Raw genomic sequence first — 26003 nt, 5'->3', positions numbered from 1 at the left:
ACTAAAGTAATGAGTCCAGGTGAATCTTGGAGAGCAAAGGTAGACTGTGATGTTGTGTATGCTGTAACAGAAGCGACACAGTATGAGAATGTGGACCACGTTGATCTCGGTGCATCCCTTCTGTTAATGCTTCATGAATGCTCCACTGCTGCCTCGTGATTGGCTTAATCACTCTGCTAATCGCATGTTCTGTCTTTCTTTCTTTCTTGCACTCTCACCACTTCCTGCCTGCTCCACTTCTCAACCATCTGCCACACTCCTTTTTTTATTTCCTGGTGTTTGCTTATTTTTATTTTTGTTGAATGGGAATGAACCTTCATTGGGCCGTGGTGTTCCTCGGGCTTTTTTTATTGGCTGACCCTGCTGTCATCTGCGACGGTGCATGACAATCGCAGCCCATCCGGCGGTTTTTTATCCCGCCCCAATCTCCAGACCTATGCCAGTCCCCCAACTGCAGCCCCACCCGCTCCCCCGAGGTCCGCCTTAATGGGGTGGGGCCCCGTACACATAACTCCTACCAGCCAAAGATGGGCTCGCCCATCATGCACCCCCGCACACAGACCCTCCCTGCTAAGCCCAAAGTATCTGAGAAGCCCCTGCAAACCACCAGGTCCAACCCACTCCCTAACACGGACCAGACTGCCACCACCCCTAAATCTGAGCCCTCCACCCCGAGCCAGCCTCTGGCCCCTTGCATCCCCAACAGCCCCCGGGTGAGGCGCCACCCTCCCCTTACCGTTCCCCCCAAGCTTTCTATCCCTCTCTCCCCGGTGCCTCCGATGTCCCCACTCCGCCGCCACCACCTCCACCCTGACCACAACGCCAAATCTGTCCCCATCACGCAGGTGACTCCCCACCCCTCCCCCAGAGGCAGCCCTCTCCCAACCCCCAAAGGCACCCCAGTGCACACGCCCAAGGACAGCCCGGCTGGCACGCCCAGCCCGACACCACCGCCCAGCCCTTCCATCGGCGGCATGCCCTGGAGGACGCGCCTCAACTCCATCAAGAACAGCTTCCTCGGCTCACCACGCTTCCACCGCAGGAAAATGCAAGGTATGGTGGAGGAGACGGGTAGGGCCCAGCAAATGAAACCTCATGATTTGGCTTAATCAGATTGAATTTCTTACTCTTATCCATGTGATAATCTACTCAGCAGAGTGTTTATGCAATCCATCCTTATAGCTCCGGGGAATAACAAGGACAAATAATCTCTTAATGACTGCGTTTACCTGCAGTTAACCTGACGCCAGCCTAACCGTGAGAATCTGCATCCTGAGGCCATGTCATAAAGAAGATAACGGCCTCGTTACAGAAAGTGGAAAATTTACAAATTTCCCTCATTTTTTCATTAGTTTGGGTAGTTTTCTTACAGCTGCTTTGATGCTGCTGAACCAACCCCCCATCAGACAAACTGAATTAAGTCATGATGAGGCCCAGTACTCATTTACACTGATGACATCTGCTTAGTAGTGCTAAAAACAAGACAGAAGTATCTCTCCAAGTGCTGTTTCCATAAGTTATAGAGCCGAATCAAACATGTAGCCTCTGTTTGTGTCCACAGTTCCCACCCAGGAGGATATGTCCAGTCTCACCCCAGACTCCTCGCCAGAGTGAGTACCACAGCAGCAAACATGAATACCTCACCTGTCCATTATGTTTATGTAATAGCAGCACAAGTGTTTCAAATGTGAACCTGCAGCAGCTGCATTATTTTAGCATATTGGGAATCTGAATGGTAGACTTATCCATGTGTTAGCATTTTAAGCTAGCAAGCGAACTGCGTTTTTTCGATGTTATTCATATAAGACCAAATCACAGTATTATAGTGTAAGGTAACGATCCTGCAACAATACAGAGAAAACACAGGAACAGGCTCCCTGTTGTTAGGTAGTTTATTATTTAGCAGTTAGCAGTTTGTCCCTGTTAGCAGGCAGGCTAATGACGGTTATCATCAGTCAGACGACACCAGCTACAAGTTATTTTAAACTCCAAAACCAAACCTTACCCCAGTCAAAACTATTTTTAATTAAAGTTAGCTGAGTCATTGATAAGCATGTAAGATATTGCCCTTTTTTATTATGTCAGGGAACTCAGTAATGTGCCCATTCTGTGCAGTTATACCATGATTAATAACCAGCCAGGCTGCGTGAGCTGTCCACTTCCTAGAAAAGCATGTTTGCTGTGAAAGTCACAGAGAAACGCGTGTGTCTCATCAGGTCTGTGTTTTGGGAAAATGCTTCAGTACAAATCTTTCAAAAGCATAATAACGATTTAAAATTAGGTAAAGTAATCATCTGCACAACTCTATGTTAGTTAGCAGTGGCTGTTACAATTATTAGTCAGATATCGGTCTCTAGGGCTGGGTATCGTCACTGATTTCTAGAATCGATTCGATTCGAATCCTGGAAATTTTGACAGTCAGAAATATTATAATTCAGATCAGTACATTTACATTTTTGTATCTATAAAAAGGAAGCTGACACTTTCCAGACTTTATCAAAGGTGTGAGCGTCACAGCAGATGCCTTTGTGTCAAAGTAGCTGAAGATAAAACACAGAAAAACATGAAGGTGATTTTCCTGTTCTGGGATTTTATAAAAATATTCTGCAGTACATCAAAAATGAAAGAAAACCATTAATCAACACATGAACATTACCTCTGAAGTTACAGCGGTTTTATTTGAGACAAGGCTGAGCGTTTTGCATTTTGCATAATTTTAAAAAGTTTAAATTTGTTCAGTATTGAACGGCAGAAATAAGGCTTTCTTTTCAGAAGTAAGTGAAAGGAAACAAACAGCATCCGACAGGCTGTAAACAACGGTAGACTTGTGCGTAACAAGCAAGCGAATAATGAAGAAAACAGATTTTTAGACGGGAAACTGTTGTTGAAGGAGAGAGAGAGAGAGAGAGAGAGAGCTCTACATGAAGTGTGATTTTTATCGTGGTGGAAGCAAAACAGCAAAAGTCAGAGTGAATACATGATGATGTTTATGTGAAGCGTAGTTTGGATCTTCTTTTGCTGCTGGTTCGGTCAATGTTGTTTGGAGAGAGATCAAACTAACAGCTTTAGAATCAGCGCAAAAAGGGCGTGAACACAAAGCGCGACCCGCCGAAACATCAGAATCAGCGAGCTGTCGGCTTTCAGCCCCGACCGTGTCGGTGCCGTCAGGTGAGAAAGGCGACATCTCACTGATTCTGATCCGCGGTCGCGCTGTGTGTTTAAGTCTTTGTGCAGAATCCGTGTTCCTGCTCTCATTTACTGTCTTAGCTGTTTGGTGGTTGTTGAAATTTTGTGAGATTTCACCAGAGATTCTGTCATTTCGGGAAAAATAAATTTATATTAAAAAATCGATTCAGGATTTTAATGAATCGATTTAACGTTATCCAAGCCAGAATCGATTTTAATCGATAAATCGATTATAAAAACCCACCCCTATCGGTCTCATTTGTTTGGGTTTCTTTGTAATTGTTACAATCCCACCTCTTTTCTTAGTTAGTTGTTAGTTGTTAATAAAATATAACCTGGGTATACTGAGTGTGCTTTGTAACGCTGGGACCAAACTTTGAATCTTTTCTGCAGACTGGCTAAGAAGTCATGGTTTGGAAACTTCATCAATCTGGAGAAGGAGGAGCAGATCTTCATAGTCATCAGAGACAAACCTCTCAGCTCCATAAAGGCCGACATTGTGCACGCCTTCCTTTCTGTAAGTCTCCCTCCTTACTCCTCTCTGTTCTTCTAATCCTGTAACATTTCATTATTGATTACATTATGCCCGATTTGAATGATCTACGCTACAATGGAGGCTGATCTGATAAATAACTGTTGTATTGTTGTAGGTTTCTTCCTTAATACAAAAAGTCAGACACAGCATAACACAGCAGACTGGAAGACCTGACAGAGCACGTTCACATCAGTTTGACCTCAATCTGCCTTTTTTCCTCCCACATCTGAACTTTGATGTCTCTGAAGTCTTATTCTCAGATATCAGAGAAAAAAATAAAGACAATAAAATCTTTGTTAGCATTTTTGCGTACATAATGTTACAGTCTTACAGTCAGTGTTGGAAAGGGGTTTTTTTTTTCATTTTTCTTAAAGAAATCACCTACATCATGTTGTCCATCATGTTTTTATGTCATGTGTAATTTCCATTGCAAATATTAATCACAGTTAAATTAACAGTGGATGCAGCTGTGATGTCATCTACACGTCCTGCGTTCGGACTAGTGAAAACGCGAGTACAGACTCGCGTACATGAGTATTTAAAAACGGCTTAACAGTCTGCAGTCTATGAACTAACACCAGCTAACAATGTTAGCTCGGTGGCGAGTAGCCTTCAGTAATAGTAATAAAAATCCCACAGCAATAAAACATCGAAGATACTGAAGTTTCGTCCGTCCCATTCTTCTTATGAAGTGGTGTCGGAAACGCATTCCTGCCTGTGCACTGCTGCCTCTGGGTCCATGGTGTAACTGACACCACCAACATTAACAGGACACTTACATTAGAGCCTCTTATTACATGTTTTGTTTGTTTCCAGCAATCAGAGAAACTGAATTAATCCCAGATGGAAAATGAATTAGAAAAAAAAAAAAGGGGGGGGGGGTCGGACTCAAACACGGGCCGGCCGCTCTCAGCCATGCAACATATGACCAGTGTTGGGGAGTAACAGAATACATGTACCGCCGTTACGTATTTAAAATACAAAATATGAGTAACTGTATTCCGTTACAGTTACCGTTTAAAAAGGTGGTATTTAGAATACAGTTACTTTGTTGAAATAAATGGATTACACGGCGGTACTTCCCTGTTTCATATTGTGGCGGGTCAGGACTGTTTGGGTTTTGTTTGACAGCTACGTTCTGTTGTTCCAGGCGGCAGCGTTACGGTTGCCATGGTTACAGGGTGACGCTCTCTCTCTCTGCGTGTTTCCTGGGTGAGAGAGGTCTTTTTGTTGTTGTTGTGCTAAGCTAACAGGCAGAATGCTACAGGTATAGCTCTAAAGAATGTAGCATCATGGGCAGTGTAGTCCGTGCTGCAGGGAGAATGGACTGCCATACACGTTATGTGTCTGTGAGCGAGGGAGGGAGAAAAAGGAAAAGTACGAGCTGTCATCGAGCAAAAACGGGAGCTGGAAGCATGTAAATATAATAATAACCACTGCAGCCAAGAAGAGAGCCTGACGAGCCCAGTTGTAAGTAAGCTATTAAGACTCGACTGTACACCGTGTTCGTGTTTTCCTCTGAAACAATAAGTTCCGTTGGAGCAGCCTTTCAACGCCTCTCTCTGTCTCTGCTAGCAAAGTTGACCCAGACAACAAAGTAAAGCTAGTTTTCAGCTACGAGCCGACACAGAACCCACCGTATTAGCCAGAGGTCCCTTTACTACGGTTCGGAGCCGCGGACCTTCAGTAACAGTAATAAATCACAGCAATAGTACATTCATGTAGTTGTAAACAGCATGATAATATATTAAGTAATCCAAAGTATTCAGAATACGTTACTCTCATTGAGTAACGTAACGGAATACGTTACAGAATACATTTTGTGACATGTAATCTGTAATCTGTAATGGAATACATTTTAAAAGTAACCTTCCCAACACTGCATATGACTACATGTTCATCCAACTGAGCTAAACCTGCGCCCGACTGCATTAAATCACCAAAATTGGAGAAGGCATAGAAAGGGGCCAGCTTAACATGAAACAGGAAGTGACCCCCGTGTATTCTATTTATTTCAACAAAGTAACTGTATTCTGATTACACCTATTTAAATTAGAGATGGCACGATACCACTTTTTTATGTCCGATACCGATATCATAAATTTGGATATCGGCCAATACCGATATGAATCCGATACAGTGTGTTTTTTAATCAATAAAACGTTTTTTTAATATCTTGCTGCATTTTGTATAAGTTTATACTCAAGTTTAAATAAACAACAACACTAAAGCTATTCTGTTAAACCTGTATGTAAAAAATACACTGCGCCCAAAATATTTCATAGTTCAGCAACACTGATCAATCTAATAAACTTAAACCTGCTCCATCCTCCCTATTCTGGTATGAGTACTATACTAATAGGGTTGCAAACTCCCAGCAAAAAAAAAAAGGGAACCACCCTCCACCTCATGATGCTTAATCGATGTAATCAAAATTAATTTGATGCAGGGGGGAAAATGCACAAAAATAAATTATTTTTCAAGAATAATTAAATAGACTCAACATCTTTCTTAAACAGAATTGCAGACTGCACAGATGGTATCTTCCCGAAGGAAAAAGTAGTATAGCTTACTATATTAGACTTAATAGTTACTATATACAGTAATGGACTTCTATATATTTTACATCAGATTAAAACTTTGGGTGTAAGAGTCAGATAATTATTTATTAAAAGCTCGACATTTTAAATGAGAATAAGAAAGAAAAGTATGTCTTTGTGCCCCCTTTTGCCTGTTCATGCCCTATCGGCCCCCCCTGGCTACACTTTGCTAGATCCGCCCCTGCACAGTTACCAGCGGTCAGCTGCTAGAAAAGGATCCTGGTGTAGAAAGTAATATTAAATAAATTCTAACAACAGCTTATCAAGCTTAAACGTGCTGCTGTTGTTCAGCCGCTGGTTTCCTCTTTCTGGTGAGAAGTGGGCCAAAAACAAACAAGAGAGACGGACTCGCGACAGAAAAGCCGATCAGCTGATCATTAAGCAGTTTCACGATTGAAGTAGCAGCAGGAAAGGGAGAGAGAGAGGCAGTCGCTCCATATCTCGGTTGTTAAGCTTAACGTGGGAATGCTTTACAGACATTCAGAGATGAACTTACACACTTGCTTTACTTCTCTCTGGGAAAACTTCCTCGGAGATGAAATGCTGGTTTGCTAGCAAGGCTACAAATACACACAGCTGCTCTATCACGTGATGCACACTGCTGCTACGTGCTACGGTTATGAGCCGAGTTACGCCGTGTCGCAAGTTTTGTGAGGTGCTTTTTTGATATTTAATGGATCGGATTACATTTTTTATTTCTCACCGATATCCGATCCAGTAATTTGGGTCAGTATCGGACCGATACCGATACATAATATCGGATCGGTCCATCTCTAATTTAAACGGTAACTGTAATGGAATACAGTTACTCATATTTTGTATTTTAAATACATGACGCTGGTATTGTGTTACTTCCCAACACTGCTCACAGTGTATGTATAAACCTTCAAAATAAAGCACAGATGAAAACCAACATTATGTTCATTATGACTCACGTTGGTACCTGGAAATACTCACTAAGCAAATCAAACAGGAGTAGTAGTGATATTTGTTTCTTCTCACATGCACACGTTTGAAAAACATGATGTGTTAACTTATAGATTTTGCATTTTCATCCCAAGTTACAAAGCCTGGAATATAAGGTGAAGGTGCTCCCTCATGAGCGTGATAAAAACCTGCTATAGTGAGCGCGAAACGCACAAAGCAGGACCATAGAAGCCCAGCAGTCCAGGAGAAAAATGCAAACGCTCATGTACACCAACCAGCCGCGAGATTCAAACCTGACTAATATCGTGACGATCCACGCTGGTCCTCCACAACAGCTCTGTGCAACAGCTCGCTGTCTGTTCACGTCTCGGTGTTAGCGTGGCCTCCACCGCTTATGCATCAAAATGTCACCACATGTTAGGGTGTAGCACATCCAACACAGTGTCTCCTTCTGCTCCCGTCTCTTTCTCTTACATCCATGCTGCCGTTTTAACTGATGCGCAAGTTGTCTGTGTCTACGTGCCCAGTGCTGCTGACTCAGAAGCACTCCGCCTTTGCTCTTCCACCAACCTCACCCTCCTACCCTCTCCCACCATCTCTCCCCAGATTCCCAGTCTGAGCCACAGCGTCATCTCTCAGACCAGTTTCCGGGCAGAGTACAAGTCCACAGCTGGTCCGACGGTTTTCCAGAAGCCGGTGAAGTTCCAGGTGGACATCACCTACACCGAGAGCACCAGCGCCACAAAGGAGAACGGCATATATTCTGTCACCTTCACCTTGCTCTCAGGTAAACCACATACATCACAAAAACAACACGGCGCATCGAGGCATGCAGACTTGGTCAGGATGACCTGCTGAAGTTCAAGTCGAGTATCAGAATGGGGCAAAAGGGGTTTTAAGCATGGCGAGATTCTGTAGAGTTTACAGAGTCTAGAAAAGGAGAAAATATCCAGTGAGCAGCAGTTTACTGGGTGATAATCCCAGTCAGAGGAACAGCAAAGCCAGCAGCAACTCAAATAACTACTCATGGCAACCAGCGTATGCTGAAGAGCTCAATCATTTTACATGGAGTGCTGCAGCATTCAGAGGGTGGAGTCAGAATTGCATGAATGCATGACTCCATCCTACCTTAGTAGCAGTTGTTATTGCCACAGCTCAGATCATCTCTGACTGCTTTCTTGAACATGGCAAGGAGTTCAGTCTACCCCTCTGGGGTCTTTTTGTTAGATCTTTGGGGGAGCGAGAGATTGGTGTCATAGATCTGAGGAATGTTTCCAGCACCTTGAATCCAGTCCTGAGGGCCAAAGGAGGTCCAACCCAGTCGTAGCAAGGTGTACCTAAAACTGTCTGGTGAATGAGTGTAGGTCAGGCGTGTCCAACTCCAGTGTGTCGGAACAAGGACGCATCTAAAAGCTGCAGGACGGTCGGACACTGCTGGTATATTAAACAGGAACAAACATGCACTCGTTGGGACGCCTCAGCAACACAAACAGGGACTGTTTTCTTCTTTCCTGTGACACTGAACACAGTGCTGTGCTTTTCAGTGACTGTTCTGCTCACAACCTACAACCATTTGGAGTAACTTACTGTAGCTACCACTTACAGCATGTTTATGTATGTGTTACTCACACAGCAGGGAAAGCTTATTACCTGAAGCTAAACCTGCGATCTGTATCACACGTAAATGGTAAATGGCCTGTATTTATATAGCGCCTTTCTAGTCCCTAAGGACCCCAAAGCGCTTTACACATCCAGTCATCCACCCATTCACACACTGGTGATGGCAGCTACATTGTAGCCACAGCCGCCCTGGGGCGCACTGACAGAGGCGAGGCTGCCGGACACTGGCGCCACCGGGCCCTCTGACCACCACCAGTAGGCAACGGGTGAAGTGTCTCGCCCAAGGACACAACGACTGAGACTGTCGGAGCCGGGGCTCGAACCGGCAACCTTCCGATTACAAGGCGAACTCCCAACTCTTGAGCCACGATCGCCTTGCTGTTGCTGTCCATCAATCTGGAAAAGGCCTCTCCAAACAGCTTGACTCCATCATTCTGCACTGAGAAAGACTGTTCAGTGGAAAGTTTCCAGGACAAAGCCCTCATGTTTGCATGTTCTGAAAGTACCACAGTACTTCTGTACGATGCCCTTACACAAGGCCAAGATGTTTGGCATTTTATTGGACAGCACAGAGTCCTCATACCAGCTGTTGGTGGGGGAGGGGTGATGATTTGGGCTTGTTTTACGGCCACAGGACCTGGGAACTTTGCAGCTTTTGAGTTGACCATAAACTTCTCTGTGTACCCAAGTATTAAAGTGTTAAATGTGGAGCCAGCTGCTAAAGCTTAGCCAAAATGGTGTCATTTAGGAGGAAAGTGATCCCAAACACAGCCAGCAAAAAGAACCAAATCCAGAAGTCAGCCTGAAATGCTGCTGAAGCTTAAGAGAGCCGTGCATCGGTGAATGCATAGGAACCACAACAAACTAGGGATGCAACGATACCAATTTTTTCAAACCGATACGATACCGATACTTGGATCTGAGTACTTGTCGATACAGAGTACAAAAACCGATACTTCTACCACACACACACACACACACACACACACACACAAATACAAATGCAATGAATTGGAAGACAGGTTTTATTTTATTCTCTGCCGATAATAAATAAAATCTTAATAAAAATGACCAAGTGAAAAATAAGCACTTCTGTTAAATTATTGCAGAGTCTCCTCATTGTAATTTAACAAAATATCACTGAACTATTGTCTCGAGCTTTCAGAATAATAAATAAACACTTCTGTTTGGAATAAAATAAATACAAATTAGGTTTGAGAATAAAATAAACTTTTAAATTATTGCAGAGTGTCCATATTGTAAACAAACAAACAAAATAAGAAAGTATTTGGCATTGACGAACTCCTCATCTGCCCGTGGATCATCAGTCCACTGTGCCGTTAAACCGAGGACTGACATCGCGCACACACTGCTTGTCTTTACCTCTTCAGACAGTTTTGGCACCATTATCTCCCTGATGTGTGGGCGGCTGGGAATTTCATATCGCAGCTCGAGTATGCTGAGAAGACGGTGCAATCCTATGTTTTCCACGACCGGCATTGGCTGGTCATCCATAAAATGAGTCAGAGCCTCTGTTATTTTAACTGCCCGTGGATTTTCTCTTGACATTTTTCATCGCTTTTCCAAAACCTGAGTTAAAGTTGGCTGTTCCACACTGCTGACATTTTGTTTAGCCTAGCTACAGCAGCCTCCAGTTTCTCTTTTTTATCTGGAGCTGCCAGTCTCACTCACCTAACCCTGTGCCTGTTTAGCGCGGGATGTCCCCCTAGTGGCCAATCTAAAAAACTACAACAGAAATGACAAGCCACCCTCTGATTAATGAAATAAGTTGGTATCGGTTCATGGTATCGGTTAACTTATACGAGTATGAGTACGCACACATTTTACAGTATCGGCCCCGATACCCGATACCAGTATCGGGTATCGGTGCATCCCTACAACAAACTGAGACAACGCTCCAAACAAGCCGGTGTGAGAGACTGAGAAAGTCTTACAGACAATAGTTCAGATTACTGCTGCTCAATATACTGAATCATGGGTTGCACTCAGTAGAAAGCCAAAAGGAAACAGAACAGCCATCAGAGATTTGCCTGTGGTGTCAGGTGATGTGGGCTTACGTCTGCTGTGACTCCTGGCTGAGCTGAACCCGTGGACTGCTACTGCTAACACTAAATGATTTCAGTGGGAAACACACAATAGTGAAATTATGCTTACAAAAACCCCTCGTGCACCCCTAGTATTGCTTTTTTAAGTGCTCCTTGCAGCCCTGTGGCGACGTGTCAAGTCTGGATTATAACACGGACCCGGTTTCTCAACAGGCCCCAGCCGACGCTTCAAGCGTGTGGTGGAGACCATCCAGGCCCAGTTGCTCAGCTCCAACGACCAGCCTGGCATCCAGCCACAGATATCCGGTAAGTGGAGTCCCTCGCCACTCGTCCTCGACCACGCCTACAACCCCCACCCTCCACGCCCTCACGACCTCCCTCCCTCCTCGCATCACAGCACAGCCACACCCGCGGCCCACCTCGGCTCAGCTTAGCCCGGCGCACTGCTTTTAGCACACGGCATTTCCACGTGCATGTCCCTGCCACATACCATGGTGTGCACGTCAACACACCAGCACGCACACACAGTCGACATGGCAGCGTTATGTACTGAGATGTATATACGCAGGACTGATTACAGCCACTAAGAAGTGTATCTCAAACTGTAAATAATTCAACATAGACTCTGACCTCACACTTGACTCAGCAGAAACACACTCTCTCTCTCACACACACACACACACACACAAGCAAACTGTAGGTTCGGCTAATGGATGTTTACAACTGTTCATTTGTGGATTAGCTGCTTGTGCATGCAGCATTTTCGTCTGCAAGAAGGAGAAAAGTACATTTGTCTGATTAGTGTCAATAACGCTGGAACAATCCCACAATTCTTTCAAACCTTTGATGTGATTGGGACGTTCGCCATTATTTTGGGGGCTGCCTATATATAGATGGAAACATTAGGGGGAAAAAATATGGAAGAAAAGAAAGTCTGTGTTCTCCAGCTGTCCGTGTTAGTTTCGTTTGTCCGTGTGGTATCCTGGTGGTCTTCCTCTTGTTTTATCTGTGGTTATTTACTTGATAATGGTCCCCTCTTGTGGTGAAGCAGAGAAATTACAACCTGACCTTAGCGTCACACACAGGAGCACTGACACGTAAAAGTAGTTTTGAAATGGATGATCCTGCCAAACAGCCAGTCACGATCATTACTGGTGATATTGTGAAAGATGTCCACCTGCAGGAATCGCACACTCAGCTTAAAGGACCCACTATCAACAGTTACTGCCACAGATGGGAACTGCTATCACGCACTGTATGCACAGCCTCAGTCGCTTCCACCATTATGTAGATGTGCCAATGAGCCACATCTCTCTCTCTTTCTTATCTCTCTGTCTCTCTCCCTTTGGCCTGCCTCTCCATGTCACCCAGCTTCTGTCATCCACAGCTTCCTCTAAAGCCTCGTGGATGATTTGAATGGCTCGCATGCTGAATGAAAGCCCAGAACCATGCACATTCACACACACACACACGCAGTTTTGCAAACTGGCCTCTTTGCTGGGGAAAGCCAGCGTTTTCATACTGTGTCGCGTTTCTCACGAATGTGTCTCGATGGTTCTGGGTGAGCTGCCGTTCACACACACACTCACACACGTGACTGTCTGCTACTAAAATGAAAGCATGCTCTACAGTGTGTGTCGAACAAACATGTATGTGATATGGTGTGTGTTGATCTCTGTGCAGCAGGAAGAAGGCAAATCTGCATGTGTGATAAAATGTGCTAAACCCCTGACAGCTGTAACGACGTCAGTCTTCTGGGGTCTGTGTGTATTTGTATATATGCAAGGTTGTGGAAGGTGAATGTTCAGCTTATTTCTCACTTTCTTGCTGATAAACAGCTACAGAGGAGCAAGTTTCTCCCTGTGGTTGTTTAGTTTGGCCCCACAGTGGCGATGATGATGATTAGGGCTGGGTATCGTCACTGATTTCTAGAATCGCTTCAATTCCGATTCACAAGGTCCCGAATTTATTCGATTCGATTCAATTTTGAATCGGGGAAATTTTGCCTCAGACAGTCAGAAATATTATAATTCTGATCACTTATCAATACATATCGATATTTTTATATATATAAAAAGAAAGCTGACACTTGTGAGACTTTATCAAAGGTGTGAGCATCACAGCAGAGGCCTTTGTGTCAAAGTAACTGAAGATAAAACATGATGGTGGTTTTCCTGGTCGGGGTTTTTTAGCAAAGTTACAGGTTTGATTAGAGTCTGTCAGGGGTTGCTGAGGGGATGTGGAGAAAAGGACTCAAACGCAGGACTCACGGTGAAGATTCAGGGTGTTATTGTGAGGGACGAATGACGAAAACAGGGGATGGCTGACTGACTGAATAACTGAATGAACGGCTGACGGATCTGAACTTGGAAGGCAAACATGGGGCATAGACAGCAGTGACAACATCAATGACACGACGGTGAATGAGTGGAAACAGACTTAAATACACAGACTGATGAGGATGATAATGCGAGACCGCTGAGTACACAGCTGAACATAATCTGGCTAATGACACAAGAGACAAGCTGACACAGGAAAAGCAGGAAGTGAGAACATTGATGTGGCAACATAACCTAAATGTGACAAAACTGAAAACACTGGGTCACCGACCCAGGAACCCTGACAGAGACGCAGCATTTTGCAGTTTTGCATAATTTTAAAAAGTTTATATTTGTTCAGTATTGAACAGCAGAAATGAGGCTTTCTTGTCAGAAGTAAGTAAAAAAAAAACAGTGGCCAACACTGTAGACTGGTGGGTAATAAGTAAGCGAATAATGCAAAAAAACAGAGATTTTTAGATGGGAAACTGTTCCTGAGAGAGAGAGAGGGAGCTCTACATGAAGTGATTTTTATCGTGGTGGAAGCAAAACAGCAAAAGTCTGAGGAAATTCATGACGATGTTTATGTGAAGCGTAGTTTGGATCGTCTTTGGCTGCTGGTTCAGTCAGTATTGTTCGGTAGGGATGGGTATCGTTTAGGTTTTATCTGATACCGGTGCCAAACCGGTACTTTTGAAACGGTGCCGGTGCTTAAACAGTGCTCAAACCGGTGCTTAAAGAATGGAAAACACAAAAGTGGTCCAAAAACCTCTCATGTTCAGCTGTTTTTTTTGTAAAAAGATAACAATGTTAGCCTTTTCTGCAGCTATGGGGCATATATGGTATCATTCTTGGCTGGAAGCAGTGCTTAAACAATGGAAAAAAACACAAACTTTGTCCAAAAACCTCTCATGTTTAACTGTTTTCCACTTTTTCTTTGGTCATTTTAGCCTTTTTGTCCAGGGTGAAGGGAGTATCTGCCATCAAACAAGAAGGCAGCCGCATGTAGCTATGATGGTGTTTGCTAGTTCACCTTACATGCATTAATGTAATAACGTGGTTAGCCTACTCAACGTAAATTACACACGAACAACATTAAGCTACTCACGCAGAGAAGAACGGCTGCTGCATCATCATCATCATCATTTCTGCTACACTGGCAGGGCTAGGGGCCAGGACTCTCCTCTTCGGGTTTTTGGGGGATGTTGCTAACTCCGGGTCCGATAACAGGAACCACACCCGCAGTAGATGTGCTCGGTGTGAGGTCTCGCAGCAAGCTATCAAATACGGCGCATTTCTCAGCTTTAAAAAAAAACACTATGCGTCGCCAGGTGTTTCATCAGATTTGAGGTGTTACCTCCTTTGACAGTATCACAGTATCAGCTTAAAGCACTTGTTGCAGCTGCTGAGTTTGCATCTTTTGCTGTGAAGTACAGCCAGACTTTGACCACTTCGCCTTGGACATTTTTAATCTGTAGCTCTGCTCTAAAAGAACGTACGTACCTGGACCCACCTACTATTCTCGGAAACTTAAAATGATTGGCTAGAATCTAAAGTGTATCATTCCATACCAGTTGGTGGCGGTAATGCACCTTTCAGTTGTTTGCCAACTGCCAATACAAATGTAAGGAAGAAGAAAGTGTATCACAGCTCAGGAAAAAAAGCACCGAAATAAAGCACCGAAATGTGCGCTGCTTTTCGGTCTGGTTACTACCGTTTATGTCAGAACCGGTGCCATCATGGCACCGGATACCGGTACCCATCCCTATTGTTCGGAGAGATGAAACCTGCAGCTTCAGAATCGAGCGCAAAAAGGACGTAAACACAAAACGCGGAGCCGCCGACGCTTCAAAATCAGCGAGCTGTCGGCTGTCAGCCCCGACGACATGTCCGTGTTCGTGCCGTCAGGTGAGAAAGGCGACAGCTCACTGATTCTGATGCGTCGGCGGCTCCGCGTTTTGTGTTTACGTCTTTGAGCAGAATCCGTGTTCCTGCTCTCATTTACTGTTTTAGCTGTTTGGTGGTTGTTGACATTTTGTGAGGTTAGAATAATCCTTTAATTGTCCCACAAGGGGAAATTTGGTTGTAACAGCAGCCAAAAAGACAAATATAAGACAAACAAACAGTACACAGGACACGGAACAGAAACATACACAATTTTTACACAAAACAACAGAGAAACATATATTAAAGAGAAAAAAGGACTCGGTCAGGTCGGAGCTGCTGATACTGGCTGCCAGCTCGGAGCGGCGCCGGAAGGTTCAACCTGAGATTCTGAGATTATTTAAAAATCAATTCAGGATTTTAATGAATCGATATCACGTTATCCAAGCTAGAATCGATTTTAATTGATAAATCGATCATCAAAGCCCAGCCCTAATGATGATGTTTAGATTTTACTTCTTACCCAAAAATTTAGAACAGTCACAGTGGTGCACAAGCTTCTTTTTGTCTTCTTTTTTCAAATCCAGTCCATGCTAGCTTTGTCGTGTTCGATTGTTCTTTCTAAAAAACAACAACAAAGAGGTTCAGGTACGTTTGAATTAGGAGGGCAAACCAACACGTGAGGGACGTACTTGCATTGGTACAATCATGTCAACATCTTTTAAAAGATCAGGAATGATTGTGAACATTCAGCACAGAGACGTTTTGCCCTCTGCTTCCCTAAACAAACAGAGATCAGACTATAAATCGCTCTCTCTGTAGCACAGTTGGGCCTTTAAGTCTCATTATGTCACAGTTTTTGATGAGAACGGTCCACATTACCAAGGAATGCTTTATTTTTTGCATATATATTTGTTTTGAGACTGAAAGAGTTGAGGACATAAAAAGAAAAATCAGGCAAGACTTTACACCATCTGCAGATATCCATCCACTCCATAATTACAGTACGATGTCATTTTTAGGACTTGTCCATGAAAATATCTGCTTACACGACCAACAAATGTTGAGATTTTTTCTTTCTGTCAGTTTTCTTTAGGTGTTGATCATTTTCACTCATTTCACCAACATCCTGTAAAGTTTGGTTCCTACAGAAAAATGTAACGAGAGCGTCAGACTAGCTCGCCACTCTGACTAAACTGTTTGCAGCAGGTTCGCCCATAATATGCTGAATATAAGTTAGTAGGCTCAATATTCCCAACTTTAAGGTATTTGGATGTTGGATTAAGAGATTAAGTCAACATGTTTCTACCTAAACCAATCTAGCAATGACTGAAACACAGAAAATATCACAACAAGGACGGATCGCAAAATAGCAAACAGGAGGAAGAAATGAGCTGAACATTCACGTGTTTGGAGTCCACTCATGCCAAGAGGGAGTGTAATGTGTTGCCCTGCTGATGTTGGGCTTCAGCTCATGTGTTGATGAAGCACACGGCCTCAGTGCGTGGGTTGGTGTTTCTGACACTGTCCTTTGCTCTCAGATGGCTCTCAGCGCTCAGCTTCTTTGCCCAGTAAATCCTCCAAGCGTGGTAAGGCCCAGAGCGTCCGGGAACTCCCGGCAAACCACCTTAACTCTGGCTTTTAACACACTGGCTACGTCCTGGAGGCCCTTTCACCAACACACTCTGTCTGCACTAACACGTGTGTCTGGGAGCGTGTGAGCTGCAAATAAAATATAATTCATCGTAACAAGTCATTTAATGGAGTATTTCCAATGAAGAGTAGAAAGTGCTTTTGGCAAGGGTGTAGATTTGGCATGGACGGACCAATATCCAGCGATTATTGAATTGTCCCCACCAATAATTTGATCTTTTCGGGTAAAGAAAAACAAAACCGATAGAAAGAAAAAGCAAAAAGATCTGTCAACGTCTCATTCAGCCAGCGGTGCAGAAAGAGTTAAAGTATGTTCTCTACTGGAGTCCTACATCATGTGACCAATATGGCCAATGTGATTGGCTGTGCCTTTCAGGGAGCTCTGTTTAGTTTTAGCAGCAGCAAACCTGCGCTGCGAGGAGGAGAGGAGGACGGCAGCAAAAAGAACCTGGATATGAGAAATTATTTTTCAAAGAAACCTGTAAATCACTTAAAGTCAAGTTCACTCATAAAATGTGTCCGTCGTAATAACGTTACAGGCTATGCTAGGCCATACATGTCAACCCTCCCGATTTTTCCGGGAGAATCCCGAATTTCAGTGCCCCTCCCAAAAATCTCCCAGAGCCACCATTCTCCCGATTTTCACCCGGACAACAAAATTGAAAAACCATATCCCAGATTGGCCCAGCCAATTCCAGTTTCCAACAATGGCTACTACTGCTGCAGCTACTTAGTTTTAATATTACTCTTATTACTCTTTCTGGGTCGCAAAATAAACTTTTAACATATTTTCAGGCAAGAACGTAGCTGTGTAAACATCAAATATCTGAGCCCAAACGTGATTGCCTGCTAAAAACTGATTTCCAATGTTTCCGTGTGTTTTTTATGTGTAACATTGTTACGTATGCTGCTAAATAGACTTTGGTGAACAGGTATTACAAAGCGGTTATATATAAAATTACAAAATTACCTGTTTCTCAAGTATTTTTGTAACTGTGTTATTGTACTTACATTATAATCAATCAGCTTCCTTTTGTCCACTTAAAATATGTTTACAGAACTATTTTTGCATTTGTTGCAATTTCAGCTGTCGTCTTCGCCAGATTACTCTTCAAAGAGACATTTTTAAAGTCAACAATAAATTTTTTTAACTGCATAAATAAAAGATACATAATAGTCACTGCCAAAAGCGGCTTCTACCTTGTTACAGGAATGTTGTTTGTTGCTCAAGATGACGTGATATAATTCATGAGGGATACATTTGACATATGTTTCACATATTATAGACCAACAAGTTATTTATAGCAGTTTAAATACAAGCAATCAGTTTTTGGAAAATACCAGAACTCACTTTTTGGCAGACAATCACTTTTTGGCACAACACCTGGTCCTCAGGAAGACGCAACCCCCGGCCTGTTTCCGGCCGGACAATAATAACAGTGACGTGTAACTTATTTTATCCGATAAACATTGTAAAATTCAAGTTTTTTGCATATATATATATATATACATACATAAATATATGGCTGAAGTAAACTAAAGTCTAAAATACTTAGTCAGTCATTTGTTTAATAGTAATTTAACATTATAATTCACATATAAAACTATGAATTGTAATTTTAAATGGTTTAAAAGCATGTAGAATAGCATATGTAGGGTAGTATATTTCTCCTTTTTTTTTTATCAAGAAGCAAAGACAAAAAGGAAAAGAGAAAGAAACGGTGCAGAGTTCGGTGGTTGAATCATCCCAAAACCAAATCTACGCCCTTGGCTTTTGGGGTTTTTTACAACAAGAAACTGATGATTTAAATCCACAGGAGAGTTTCTTAGAGGCACCTCTTCATTTTTCTAGTTGTTTATTCTGAGACAAACATTAGTGTTGATGAGGGCTTTTGAAATTTGGTCTCTTTAAAAAAATATGCCCAGAATGTGCGCAACTCAATGACTGCTTTTATCAAACAAAACCAATATGATGCATCAACATACTGAGCCAATTTCTGACCCAAGCTCCACCAGTGTCAGTAACAGAGGCATGTTTACGTTTTATTGGATTTTAATAATGCTCTTTGAATAGGTACATTTAAAAAAAAAATGTAATTGAGTAATAAATCTTATGGCTCATTTTAGCTGGTCAGTTTTAGCTTTTCAGCTAGGACTAAGCGAGTCTGGGCGCAGGTTTATCTCAGTGGGTGAGCAGGCGACCGTATGGCCGGAGATCCTGAGCTCGAGTCCGATCCGCTGCATGTCCTCTCTCCCGGTTTTCCTGTCTGTCTTCACTGTCCGAATCCAATAAAGGCCAAAAAATCATCGTAAAAAGAGGATTAAGCAAGGTATAGAAATTATTTCTAAAAATTGGATTCAAATTCTTTCAGTTTGTGCCAGAAAGATAATGCTCGTGTAGCCGCTTATTCTTTCTTTTTAAAATTTTCTTTAATTTGATGAATATATCATCCTGAAACAAAAAAATATGCATCTGTGACAAAATCATCTGGAGTTTTTGTTGACTGATGAAAGTCATGAACAATAAGAAAATGTATGATATGACGGCAGTGTGTTAAAAATGAGTGCTGTCAGCGTTAATCTCATTAAAATGATGTGAACGCCATACCCGCATTAATGCGTTACGTTAGCGAGTTAGTGCGTGGGGCTGCACGACATCAACGTGTTAGCGCAGTTAGCTCGTTAATGCGATAGCCCTGTCCAGCCCCACGCACGCTAACTCGCTAACGTAGATTTGCCGCGTTAATGCGGATTTGGCGTTAACGTCATTTTAATGAGATTAACGCTGACAGCACTATTAAAAATGTTTTCACCTGACAAATCTACAAGGGCCTCGTTATTAGTGTTTAACAACTTTTTTTATTGACGGACAATAAAAAATAATTTGTTCAAAAGCCACGCAGACTGACCATTAAGCTTTCTAAACACAGAGACATCCAGTTTATGATTTCATAAGGACGATGATGGAAGGCAGTGAATTCTCCAGTCTGAGGGGCAATGGGCATCTTTCTTTATGTAAAAGATTATTTTAAATGTCGTGGCGCCCACTAATTGGCCCAGTTGGTCAAAGTTACTGGGCTATGTAGTGTCAGTGATGTTTCCACGGTAGTTTTGGCTGAGTTAGGGAACACAATGACTTGATACGATGACTATATTTCTGTGTTTGGGGTTGGAGGTTGGCATTGGGGCTTTACTAGCCTGATTAAGCCTTTGCATGATAATGCTTGATACCAGGTTGTTCACCCCTCCTCTATAACTTTCCATATTTAACCTCACTTGAACAAAAGATCAGACACAAATGGAACACGTGTGTGCGTGTTGTCAGAGGCGGACGATGGTAAGTTCTCAGGACACGCCTTCACTCTTCACGCACATTCAAAACCAACACCAACAGACGCTCACTGAAGGATGTACCGTTTTAAACTAACCCTGTAATGTGTATTAATGTGTGCACCGTGCTGTATTGTTGCATGTCTTATTCATTCGTTGCTGTTTAAAAGCACTGATCAAAAGACTTATCAAATGTTGTTGTGATGGATGTTGGTATAATGGTGAGTTAACTGGAGCTTTGGAAGACATTTGCACTGATATGGTTTACCGCCCTTTATTTCACTGCTCAATGCAAAGTAACACAATAAAAAACAATGGTTAGAGACTGCAGCACAGTTATCATGATCATTGTGGTTGTGTGCTCATTGTTGCCACTTCTGCAGCCATCCATAGACAGATTAATAAACTGGTAAAGATCCGTTGCCATTCTAAATAGACAGAAATGTATACTAACTGATTAGAGTCCAGCCAGAAGCTCAGAGATCTAAACAGAAATTCCTGATGTAGTTGCTGCAGGACAGCGATTTAACTGCAGAGTGACAAAGTCACTCAGCAACCTTGTCTTCATATAGAAATATAACCAGGATGCAAACAGCTGAGTCATGTCTGACGAGATGTTTCTAAGAGAAGCTGCAGTCATCGGCACAAACCAACTCTGATTGATTGTAATTTGCTTTTGTAAATTAGGGGACAGTTTGCAGACCTTCCCTCAGCAGCTGTTCTGTGTAAACACTGTGCTTGTTTCAGCTACTTGCAGTTAGTCACCAAATGTGAAAAAAATCAATGTAGGGAAAACCACCAATTTCTATTTTAATCTCCTCTATTCACAAGGAGGATGCTGTCCTATTTTTACTCTGTTGCAGGGAAGATGTGGAAGACTAAGAGTGCTCTTAGAGTCTGTATCTGTAGTCTGCTGAGAATCGGGACATTTTTTTATTTTTCACTGTCACAATAAACCAGTTATTTGATCATCTACAGTACAGACGGTGGCTTTTATTAAATAACACGTTAATGCTGCATTAACAAAGTTAGAAACTAATGCAGGCTCAAAGCCTGTTACGACAGGCTGACTAAGCGTTTTTATCAAAAACATTTTATTAGACACAGCCACTGCGATCTTCGGTTTGAGCCGTTTGTGCTGTGAAGTCATATTTTTTAATGTTTGTGGGGAAACACTTTTGGACTCAAATGGCTAAATTTACCATGTGTTGAGGGTGGCAGTCTATGTGTTGGTGGTTTATGAAAATGTAATTGAACGCTGTTTAAAAAGCACAAATGATACCATTTGGAATCATTCTTGTGTGCAGCAGTGAAGCAAAAAAGTGAACTTTTAAGCCATATGTTCCTATTGGTTTTTCTCTTACAGCTTCATAGTTGTACTATGGTTTTACAGGAAACACTGAGTCCTGGGTTTTTAGTCATCTAGACTTCAATTTACTGATCCCTCTAAAAACCCCGTAAGAAATCTGCCTCTAGGCTAGCTGTTGAAACCAAAAGCTGAGCCCAGGTATCCGTCAGGTCATGATAAACTTCCAGTTTAAAATCTCTTCCCTCTGCGGTGTCAGCTGAGATTCGGTGGCGCGGTTCTGATGGTAAGATTCGAAATGTCTTCCAGCGCTCCCGTTGGTTCTCCATGTTGCAGGGAAACTGAGACTCAGAGACCAAAAAAACCTCTCGCAGTAAAAGTGATGGAAGTCCTGATACAACCAGTGTCGTTTTGGTGCCACCTCTTCTTCGTCTGGCCTAAAAACAAAAGCTCTGACTTCAGTTGTCTCGGTCGTAAGAGTCTCCTTTCCTAGCTCCACTCCTCTCATTCCTCCATCACGTCCTCTTCCTCTCCTCATGTTAACCCCATTGCTCATTTGTTGTTTGTTCTCTCTCTCTCTCTCTTTCTCTTTTTTCTTTTCTTCCCGTCTGTGTAGGCAGCCCGTTGAGTAACTTCTTTGACGTAATTAAACAGCTTTTTTCAGACGAGAAGAACATCCAAGCGTCCCACTCCCCCGGCGCCACGCCTAGCTCCCCCACCAAGCATACCCCCAGCAGCAAGCCCAACCAGCCCCCACCTAATGACTCTAAATGCCCCCCTGGCAAAGACAAAACAAAGATGGCTGCCAGCAGCAGGACACAGGAACAACCTTAAGGAGCCGTAGCTGTGCATGACTAGATGAAAGCAGTAATCAGGTCATTAAATAAGAGAAATTAGGAGAGCTGCTAACTTTGCCCTTTAGCTAAGAATAAAACAAGAAGATCTACTTTTTGCCTATAAATTTTGTACTTAATAATGGGAATGGCTATTTCAGTTTAAAAGTCGATCAGTATTTTACAATAAGTAGCAGATGTAGCTTCGTCGTCCCTACCTTGTGTCCCTCTCTGTGTCCTCCTCACATTTGTGATGGCTTGACTTGTCTCTGCCACCAGGGATCATCCATAATAACTATTAACCTTGGCGAGACGGCTGACAGCGGCCTGCTGGGCCTGCCAGCACCAGGAGAGTTTGAAACTGGAAAAGACTGAGGACCACTTCCCTAGCCCACTTGAATCCACTCCCCCCGCCCTATATCTTTGAGTTTCTTCCTGCTGCCGCATCAGTAGAGTACACTTCACCCCGCCACACCAAACACAGACACGTCTTGGAAGACTTGTAAAAAGAAAAAGAAAAAAAGCCTTAAGACAGTGACGTTTGTCAGTCTGCACACATGTATACCCTCTCCCTCTTTCTTCCATTTCTCCTACATGTACATAAAAAAATGCACCCACACATACACCTCGGCATAAACAACCTGTTCGCGTGATGAACTTGAAATCGAGATGGGATGCAGGAGCGATGGAAGAAAGCAAAGGTGGACGGATGGATCAACAAACACTGGCTGGATTGTAATTCTTTTTAAAATCATATTTCTTTGTGAGCAGCAGGTTCTTTTAGCTCGCTCTGTGGTGTTTCTGTACATGGGTTCTTGCAATTAAAGACTGCCCATAAAAGTATGATAAAGAGGGTTGGCGGTGGTAATAATATATAAATGAATGATCTATTCTGTTGTACAGACTAAACTATGTCCCTGCTTAATGTCAAAAAGTGTAGTAGTGGCATTATGTTTTAGAGTTTTTGCCATATTTTCTTTTGTATTCACGAACAGGCACGGCCACACCAGCATTTGAAATGTTTCATTGTAACAGTAGATGGAGCTCACATACAGGAAGAGACCTGCAACCGAGGCCGTGGGGAGTCAAGAAATAATGCAACTGCTAGCAATAACGGCAAAACAACCTTTGTTAATGTGAGGTACACGAATAGTAATCTAAATGAGCTAGCTAGCTAGCTAGCTGCAGACTTGCTAGCTAAACTTAGTTTCTCACTTCAGACGGAAGAGCCCATTACGGTAAAAATAGAAAATGCTCAAAAAGCCATCTTGGATTTAGCGCTAGCAAGTTCTTGCTAGCTAGCGCGTTGACCGTTAACATTGCCCAGGAAATTTTGCTGGTGTGACCAGGCCTTTTTGCTTAGTCGTCTCCTTTTTATTTTGCACTTTGAACATTTGTCTTGAGTTACACCATTTCAGTATGTTTTAAATTTTCTCTTTTATTCCCCAAGTTCTTTTAGATTATCTGCAGGTTTCAGACAATATTGAACTGCTGTGTATATTTTTGTACTTTACTGTATTTTGTCATTTTTTTATTTAATTTATTATTGTTTATTTATATGAAAGATGTAGAGAATGTTTCTTAATGTCAGATTATTTAAGGATATTTTTGTCATGTTTAATTTATTTGACCACTGAGAAATGAAAACATTTGTGTGTGTTTGTTGCTTTTCCCTGGTTTTTGATGCAAGAAACCTTGTAATATATGTTTGGGAAAATAATTTACTGTAATTTAAGAATGTAGTTTTAGCCTCTTTGAGAGGAACAAACCCTTTGTTGATAACTGTCCTTTTCCCCATGCCCCGTGCGCGTATGACGGCTCAGAACTCACCAAACACTCATTCTGTAAATAAGCCGAGTTTACTGGCAAGCTTATTTAAAAAAGAAAAGAAAAAAACCCACAAAAAAACAAGGGGATCCCTATTCTTAGCTTTGACCTTGTATGGTTGTTTGCATGTTCAGCATTTGTCTTTTCTTTGCATGTTGTCGTTGGAATTGTTCTCCTCTTCCCCTTTTCTCTACACGTTTCAGTTCTTTATGTGCATTCATTTGAATTTGCCTTTTTGTTTTTTTACGTTTTCATTTAATTTGCTGTCCTTTCTCTTTTTTGATTACTGTGTGCACACAGTAACCGTGCAATGCATTCTCCTTACTCATTCTCTCAAAGAGGGACCTTGCTGGCAATTGGGTCACTCACTCAGCCCATCTGGGTGTGTGTTGAGTTGTCAGAAAGAAAAATTAAAGCAATACCTTTCATCATTCGCTTTCCTCTTTTTCTACTGTGGGAATCCAGAGCACACAGAATGGACTCTTCGGTACTGAGCGCTACTACTGAGCAGGATAACCATTTGCAATGTATTCCCTTGTGATGTTACTGTGAACAACTTCAGTGCTAAAGGAAATAAATCTGTTGACTTTGGAGTAGTATTTGTGTTGCGCCTTTTTTTATTTTTATTTATTACGTTTATTCGTGTAAAGAAGTAAATCTTATATGTTCAGAGTTCCAGTAGTGTTCAAATCTTGGCCTTTCAGACTTTCTGCTGCTCTAATAACTGGTCCAACAGCTACAAAAAGATGATATCTAAGCACAGTCTATAAAGTTGTATGTCATGTAATTTATCCATGTTTATAGGGTAGTGTCATCATCATACAATCTCTAGTTTAGTTGATGTTCATATTCATAATTCCATAAACCCTTCATGTGACCAGTGCCTTAAGTGTAGCTTTGCCACTTTATAAGCTAATAATTCACAACAGTTACCACCAGGCACTTTATATTGTCAGGTATAGGTCCTTATAGAACACCCCTGTTGTATAAGGACCTATACCTGACAATATAAAGTACAGGCCTCCATGGCCGGTGTCCTGCAGGTTTTAGATCTCACCCTGCGTCAACACACCTGAATCACATGATTAGTTCATTACCAGGCCTCTGGAGAACATCAGGACATGTTGAGGTCATTTAGCCATTTAAATCAGCTGTGTTGGATCACGGACACATCTAAACCTGCAGGACACTGGCCCTTGAGGCCTGGAGTTGCCCACCCCTGATATAGACCAAGATAGCTTGAATGAACCTTTACATTGTCTTTGTTACATTACTACTTTGATGGTCCACCATTCTTCCAAAACAGACTTTGGTGTTTTGATGATAACCCCGGAAAAATCTGTATGACCCGTTGGTTCAGTAGAGCTGATCAGTTGCAAAAATGAAAGTCTGCTTCTATGATCTGCACGTCACCTTCATTGGGTTGTTGTTTATCCTCAGTCAACCAATCAAAAGTGACGTAAGACGATTACCTGGATCGGTGTCTTGTCTGGAGCGGGATGTTTTCACGTTGGCCTATCATTCTACAAGACCACAATTCCACAGCTAGAGGTACCGGGAGACTACGTCCTCATTCTAGGTGTCTGCTGTCAATTCCCCGTCAATCAGCTGTTGATGACGTCAGCCTGTCACCTCCGCTTCAGATCGCTCTCCTGAACGCTCGTTCCATAGCCAACAAATCATTTGTACTGAATGACTTTTTTAGCAGTAATAGTCTGGACTTCATGTTTCTCACGGAATCTTGGCAGCGGGAGAATGAATTTATCCACCTTAATGAGCTCTGCCCGGGCGGCTGTTGCTTCATCGGGACTCCGCGTTTGGACCGTCGTGGTGGTGGTCTGGTCACTATTCACCGAGACAATTTCGCTTGCAGGACTATGGACTCTGAGTTTTTCCCTTCCTTTGAGTCACAACTTCT

General features: G+C 42.6%; 1 protein-coding gene and 1 long non-coding RNA gene across 9 annotated transcripts in view; both read left to right on the top strand.

Annotated features, from left to right (window-relative positions):
- The window catches only part of LOC146525132 (serine/threonine-protein kinase BRSK2-like), a 168261-nt gene extending 143583 nt beyond the window's left edge, over positions 1 to 24678 (top strand). For 4 of the 8 annotated variants that reach the window (XM_085161698.1, XM_085161717.1, XM_085161707.1 and 1 more), the window contains 7 exons: positions 846 to 1053; positions 1562 to 1610; positions 3580 to 3703; positions 7855 to 8035; positions 11148 to 11240; positions 16678 to 16725; positions 22042 to 24678. In XM_085161698.1, coding sequence (XP_085017824.1) covers positions 846 to 1053; positions 1562 to 1610; positions 3580 to 3703; positions 7855 to 8035; positions 11148 to 11240; positions 16678 to 16725; positions 22042 to 22259 — 921 coding nt within the window. In that variant the 3' untranslated portion in view covers positions 22260 to 24678. Of the gene's footprint in view, positions 1 to 395; positions 1054 to 1561; positions 1611 to 3579; positions 3704 to 7854; positions 8036 to 11147; positions 11241 to 16677 lie in introns of all 8 variants that reach the window. The other 4 variants (XM_085161674.1, XM_085161680.1, XM_085161670.1 and 1 more) reach the window with 3 other exon arrangements.
- LOC146525131 (uncharacterized) overlaps positions 1 to 26003 on the top strand; it is a 286848-nt gene that overhangs the window by 226722 nt on the left and 34123 nt on the right. The gene's annotated exons all lie outside the window — the stretch shown is intronic.

This window comes from Neolamprologus multifasciatus, chromosome 1 (genome assembly GCF_963576455.1).
Source record: "Neolamprologus multifasciatus chromosome 1, fNeoMul1.2, whole genome shotgun sequence".
Classification (NCBI taxonomy): domain Eukaryota; kingdom Metazoa; phylum Chordata; class Actinopteri; order Cichliformes; family Cichlidae; genus Neolamprologus; species Neolamprologus multifasciatus.
This window is presented reverse-complemented; position numbering and strand designations above follow the sequence as displayed.